At 38.0% G+C, this 7,288-nt stretch overlaps 1 protein-coding gene across 1 annotated transcript; it reads left to right on the forward strand.

Moving 5' to 3' along the window:
• The first annotated feature begins 5,193 nt into the window (after window positions 1–5,193).
• LOC145485384 (uncharacterized) lies at window positions 5,194–6,922 on the forward strand. The gene is made up of 3 exons (XM_081464054.1): window positions 5,194–5,506; window positions 5,850–5,987; window positions 6,456–6,922. Exons 1-3 carry the CDS (start codon window positions 5,194–5,196, stop codon window positions 6,920–6,922), a joined length of 918 nt encoding a protein of 305 aa, XP_081320180.1.
• The last annotated feature ends 366 nt before the right edge of the window (window positions 6,923–7,288 follow it).

Below are 7,288 nucleotides of genomic sequence, written 5' to 3' on the forward strand. Positions count from 1 at the left end.
GTAAAGGAAAATTGTCTCCTTTCGCATATAGTTGAGGATGTATATTTTAACGTTTGCATAAAGCAAGCTGGGTTTTTTTTGTTATGGAAGGAAGTCTGTTAAATAAACCGACCCCAGACATGGTTTACAAACACCTGTTGAAAAGCTCTTACTTCAAAAGGTCCAAATCTTAACGCAATTATTTACATCTTTAGCAAAGAAGCGCGAGACGAGACTGGAGTTGTCGCTTAACTATACGCTTAGCGTTAATTAGCTTTGAGGGAAGTTATTTCTCCTGTCATGTCTACGCTTAAGATATTACTACCAAAAGCTCTATATTTTTTTAACACAAAGTGGAAATAAATTTTAAAAAAATAAAACAAAATTAAAATAATAAACGGTTCGGGATGAACAAATACTAGAATTGGTGAGGAGAGGAGATCACTTAAAGGTAAGATCGATTAATTCTCTCAACATCGTTGAGGCGATTACATAGTATAAATTTCGCGTCATACCAATATATTGGCCGCCGTCCAAATTTACAGCAGGAAGAGAAGGTCTTGTTGCTATAAACGAAAGATCATCATTTTACCGTTCACTGAGATTACCTCTGCTAAGTACAAATTAAGTAAAGTAAAAGAAAACAGGACGAAGAAAAGCAATGAAGACGGGTGAAGTATTTCCTATTCTGTTGTCATAAACAGGAGTCAGGCAGATGCCATCCATTTTATATCAAAGCAAATATTGATCTCGATTCAAAGAAAATTAATTAATAAACGACAGAGAAGAGCCAACAAGGTTGATGCCTCATCAGTGCTAGCTAAGCACTGGGTATATTAATTTAGGATTACTCAGTCAATACATATTTCAGAGTCAAACGGAGAGGACCTCGGATGTCTGTTCTTTTAAATTTCAGCTTTGGATAAGGTAAGAAATATTTATGTCTTGCCGCAATTTTACTACCGGTCAGTTTTCACAGCTAAGCTTTATTTTTCAGTTTTTGATTCTCTTTTTCGTGAACTGAGAAAGTGTATTGATGACATGCTAAAAAATTTAAGTGCTAATAATGATCGGTGAAACACACTACAAATTTTCGCTGATTGAAAACAATGGCAATAATTGGTAAAACATTTTGCATGTTCTGGATTCTACCTAGCCAGCGAACAGGCTCCCAGTGAGCGCCCGAACGAAGCGAGGGAGCCTGTAGACATTCTACTGATGCCGCCATTCTATGATACCAGCTCCTGGTATCATGATATGATTGGTTAAATCGCTGATTGTTGACATCTTTGAGATAAATATTTGACAGATGTTAGTAAAATTACACGACTCCTGCGGTTCGTGACAATAGTGCATCTGCCGTTCTCTTTAAGTTTCGGTCTCTCGACCTTTCGTTATTTCACAAGTGATTTTATGTTCTGTTATGAGGAGGAGTTTTAAGTAGAAGTTAGAGGAGTGGAGCCGTTTGGCGGTGCTATAGTAATTTTTTGCACAGGTCAAAGGCATGGTTTCCGGACTTTACGCTATTATCTGCGCGTCGCTTCGCAGAGTTTGACATCTCTATCATATGTTTATAATTTTTTTAAGCCATAGGTAGTAGAGGAGACTCCTCTACTAACTATGTTTAGGCTTATTTCAGTATTGCAAAATATGTTTTAAGCTCTCTTAGTATTGGCTCTGGAGGAAAACGGTTTGAAATATTCCGTGAACATGTTGCTTACTTGCTCTCTATATTATGACGCCCGGCCCGGCTATTCAATTGGGTCGATTAGCACTGTTTGCAAGTACAGAAAATGTAGCTTCTTAACAGGTCTAATTACCTCATTGACTGATTTGCTACAGGCTAATCACCAAGGGCGGATAGGCACGTCAAAAACAAAGTCTAGAGGCTCCCCTTTCCCGCCCCGATCGCTTCGCTCTCCGAATTCTTCTGTTTCGCGCTCGCCGTTATTTTTTTCCGTCCTCGCCGGGAGCATGTTCGCAGGCTAGATTCTACCCTATAGCTTTGTAATCGCAAATATTTTCCCGTCCGGCCCGACGTAACTCAGGCAATAAGCATTTTATCATATGACCACTTAGTGTTGAAAATTTTGAAAATTCTGTTTGAACCTAAATGGACGCGATTACATAACATCAGACGGCCGCGCGCGGAACTACAAAAAAGATTCAACAATAAAAACTTGTCATTTATTTCCTCGCGTCGAATAAGAAACTCGCAATTCATCGAAAAAGGCGACTCGTTATCTCACTGTTTGTTTTTCAATGTAAGTCCACAATTACAATTCATGCTAAAAAGCCAACAGAAAGTTGACATAAAGCTGTCAAAAATATGTCAAAACCATCAAAAACTTAGCGAGTGACATAAGTTCGCTTCACGCTTCGCTGAAATTGTTCACAAATCTTCTTCATCTGAAGACTGAATAAAATGTCGGCGTCGTTTTAACCTATTTGGCGATCTCTTGGATTCTCTTAAACAAGGAAGAACCAGCAACTGAATATTAATGACACCGATGTTGGCTCCCGCAAACAGTACCTGGGTTTGCTGGCTTTGCCGTGTAGTAGAAATTTAAGCGAGTTTTATTATCTGGATGAACTGTACGGTAATGAACTTGTGTTCGTACTCAGTTTTGTCTCTTCAAACAACAGTAATGTAGAAACTGCACAGCAATTTATCCTACTGTACACAAGGTAGGCTTGTGATTTCTCTGGTTCAACCAGCTTCTCCCAGAAACTCTGGAAACTAGAAGAAAACAATTATATGGTACTTTGTTTTCTACACGTTGCTTTCTTGCTTTTGACCCATGATGAATTCTTGATGCTTTCCACTGGAAGAAGTTTCGCCTCAAGAGTCTGTTTGCTAATTACAAAGGTTAATTATCTGACAGTTCACCCAGAAAAGTTGTTTTCTTGGCCACCTGTTTGCTTGTTGTTGGCTTCTGAGAAAGTTGTGAACTTCTTCGTTTGTGAGAAGTGTTGACCTTCTTTCTGTGCTTTCGCAGTGAGTTGGCGACTGAAGTGGTTCTGCATTGGACTGTTCGCCTGGATAGTAAAATTTGCTATCAGAATGTTTCAGAAATGTTCACTTTCATCATTCATTTTTACGGGGAAAAAAATGTTTTTGTCATTAACTTGCATCGATTTTGCCGTACGCGTTCCTTGTAGGGCCGTACTCATTTCAAGTAGGGCCGTACGTGTTTTTCCGGCCCTATCCCTTCGACGCGTACGGCCCTCATACGGTACCTTTTTTCTTATGGTTTTCCAAGAAAATTGCGCGCAGGGCCGTACGGGTCGTGTGATAAGTGTCTTTATTTATTTTATCATGAGAATCATCTTTTCAGTTCTGTCAATTTGGTTTGGTTCCCGGATTCAAACAAGTTAAGAAGTACAAGGTAGAAGCTATTATCTTTTTTCAATTTTTTTTTTTTTAATTTAGCACGCGATCGTCGACTGTTTGATCGAGTAAAACGTTGTTTCGGGTCGTGGCACAGTGTGCCTGAGAAGCAATCCGAAATATAAACTGAATAGACTTTTGATGACTGAAAACTAAGACATCTTTAGATTTCCCATGAAACGTTTGCAACAAACGCGTAAAGAAACTTCCAGACTTGAAAAGGGAAACTTCTCTTCTTTCGATTCTAAAGAATTAATGCAGATAACATTATGCCGGATAGGGGTGTTGCTGAGTTGTTTTCACTTTTATTAGCTCAAATAAGGATATCTATGCTTGCAATGGGGGGAAATTTGTCAGAAAAACGTTAAATCAACCAACACTTCAGAGGGCTTACAAACCCTTTTTGGTCGCTCTCGTACTTCCAGCGATTGAATCTAAATATAATTCGTCACTAGAATCGCAAGATGAGACTGGAATTGTCAGTTACAGAATTTCACCTGCGGTCTTCCAGATAAAGATGTGCATAGCAATAGCTGTTGGGAAAATGTTGAATACAAAGCGGAAAACGTTTCTAAATGAGCAAATGTTAACATTGGTAAGCGAGAAGAGAAGGGGAAGATCAGTTATAGCTCTCGAGCTCAACATTTTTGTCGAAAACTATTAATTTTCAGCCGACTACAGAGTGAGAGTATTTCTCGGTTTATTAATGCATCGTTGAACTGATGTTCACAATAAAAATTAGAAATATCAAACAGGAAGACAGGGTGCAATTAAGACAGCTGGAGTATTTGCACTTCTACTTTTAAAAGCGGAAGTCATTCAAATATCATCCGTTTAATAACGAAGTCAATGTTGATCCAAAGAAACTAGAGTTCATAAAGAATGATATCTCAACAGAGGTAGTGGTGCAATATATTAAGATCACTCTGTCAACATATTTTTTCAGGTCCCATCAAACAGGACTTCGCATGTCAGTCCTTTAAAAATTTTTCGGGGAAAATTAGCTAAGTAATGATATGAAAGAAAAAAAACTGTATTTCTATTGAGCCCTGGAGCTGACTAGGTACATAAAGCGAAATTTGCGCTCGGAGTTTATTTTTGCACTCGATCGGTAACACATTGGGGATTTTACCCCCGAATTATAGAGTTTTAATTAGGAAAAACCCAGACAGGGAATTAAACTCAGAATTTCGTTTTTTGACAGCGTTTAACACATTGGAGATTTTATCCCGGAAACTATAGAGCTTAATTTAAAACCTGATCGTGAAGTGTTTACAAACACCTTTTATAAATTAGGCGCACTCGCTTTATAAACAAAGAAAGCTTCTGTCTATTCGAAGTAGAAAACTGAATATGATAATGATGTATAAAATCTTGAGGAGCGCCGAATCACCATGCTAACCAGTGAAGTCCAGACTGAAGTAAAGCAGGTTAGAACAGAGTAGTGTCGCATCACAGAAATTTAATCTTACGAAACTAACGGTAGGAACCTCTGCGTCGAAAATTAAGGTTCTTTAACGGCTCGCTAAACTTACGAGACAGTTCGTCCGTGCCAAGTGGATCAAGTTAAAAATATAAATTCTTAAATGGGTCATGTTACAACCATTACTACTGCTTTGCCTCTAAACTAAGGAGGTCATCAATTTCGACCGAGCACAAACGAGGACAGCAATGGTTGGGAGCTTTGATCTCTTAGAAATTGAATCAAGCAGGGCTTAATAAAACAATACCAAGGGTAGTGTTAATAACTATCACTAACATGTAATTTTAAACGTTTTTATTACGCTGGCAGAGGAAAAGTTCTCGCGTTCATTCCGGCCAATATGAATCCCAAGATCTGGCTCTCAGTTGCGTTTCTGATGTCCCGGATTGGTGTATTTCAAGCTGCTGTGCAATGTCCAACAGCAGAAAACTCCATTGGAGGAATGTTCCTCAGAGGTCACACGTTTAAAACAACAAAGGTTGGGTGGCCTGGGGGTTGTTATTTGATGTGCGAAGAAGAAGTCACGTGTCAAAGCTACAATTTTGTCATTGGTCATAAAGTCTGCGAACTGAACAATCGAACCAAGGAAGCGATACCTGAAGATTTTAAGCCGGATCGGACGAGGTTCTACATTAAACGAGCAAAAAACAGAGGTTCGCTTCAATTCTTCTTTCGCGTTTGTCTCTCTTTTACAATGCAGCCATTTAAAATACTAACCTGTGTAGCTGGCGGGATTTTACCCGCAAGCACTTTGTTTTGAAAGCGAAGCTTCCAATGGAAGCTGGGATGCCGCCAGGAGAATCACTCAGCACCGCAGAAGTCGAAACTAGTTCTATCGAACGTTGACTGTTGGAGCTATGCAAGGGAATGTGACCTGTTCACTAAAGTGCAGAGTGTATCTGTTTTCTTCTTGCCGACATCTGAATAAAAACTAAACTACTTCTGCACGATCTTGAAAAAATATATTTTTAAAGGGTTTCCTTTTTTATCACGCAGTCCCTCTTGGCTCCATTCAAGAGCTTCCTGCTGAATCGTGCAGTGAGATCAAGGCCAGTGAAGGAAGCGAGATGGTTAACGGGGATTACTGGATATACTCTGATGGGAATGGTCAGACAATCCTGGCTCGTTGTGAAGGTACGGCACGTAGGTTTATAGGTTAAGTAGTTCAAAATAAATTGTATCTCCTCCATAAAGATAATTAAGAGATTTATCGGTTAATCGATCAACCAATCAATTTTGGGGCAAGCAGTCTTGTTGACTTATCGTTACGTCGTCTCTAAAAGGTGTTTGATTTATTATTATTATTATTATTATTATTATTATTATTGTTATTATTATTATTATGATTATGATTATGATTAGATACGGAAACATGTTTTACAGGTTTAACAGACATCAAATTATGTTTAAATATTATAGCATTTTGTAAAGCTTAGCTCTAGTTTTGGTCACAATAAACACTCCTCTTTTTCATTATTATTATTATTATTATTATTATTATTATTATTATTATTTTTATTACTTATTTATATATTTATGTTTAGTTTTGTTTTGTTTGTTTGTTTTTTTATTTCTGATGCTTATCATTGAAATTCATTTAAGAGAACTGGCAGAAGATAAACGCAGATCCTGTTTGCTTTGGAGCACGAGATAACCAGTATGGTGCCTTTAACATCACAAAGACTGGACTTCTTAAGACAGTGAAGCTCGTCCACAAGTCAGGCTCGATCAAATGCAACCCAGACTACCCAGCATCCTACTGGGGCTGCACAAATCAAGTAACTTATGGAAATAACAGCTTAATGACTATCATTACCAGTGCAACGAAAGAAGCTGTCCTGCCATCTGCTGAAGAATTGAAAAGCAATTTGTGCACCAAAAACCACTTTTACAGTCTTGATGGAACTACACACACATCTCCAGAGCTCGATTTCGGCGATCTTCCTATTAAGGTGTCGGTGTCACGCAATCAGGAATTGCAGATATGGTACGGACAGGATTGGATCGATTGTTTTGAAGGAGGAAACAATGGAACAACATGTGTTGATGTGTATGCGTGGTATGCTTAAAATAAAATGAGCCTCTGAATTATCTGGAACAGATAAAGTATTAAAATGACGCAAGTTCAATTACAAGGAAGGCACTGAAAACGTTAACGTAATCAAGGCTCATATTTATCTTCTCTTGTATTAAATTTTGTGACTTAGCGCAAAAACTTAGGAAGACATTCACTAAATGAAATTTTTAGTATAGTAGAAATGTTGAAGTAGCGTCACGTAATTATCAAGGCGTCTTTAAATGTGTAGCCATTTTTCTCAGTTCATAATAGAAATTAACATCCAGGCTGTCATGAAAAGTTTGTAATCCTGACAACTTCTTAAACAATAGTATTATTCCAAACTAAAGTTTGACACATAAAGTATAGATAGCTATAA

The sequence above is a fragment of the Orbicella franksi genome, chromosome 4, assembly GCF_964199315.1.
Source record: "Orbicella franksi chromosome 4, jaOrbFran1.1, whole genome shotgun sequence".
NCBI lineage: Eukaryota > Metazoa > Cnidaria > Anthozoa > Scleractinia > Merulinidae > Orbicella > Orbicella franksi.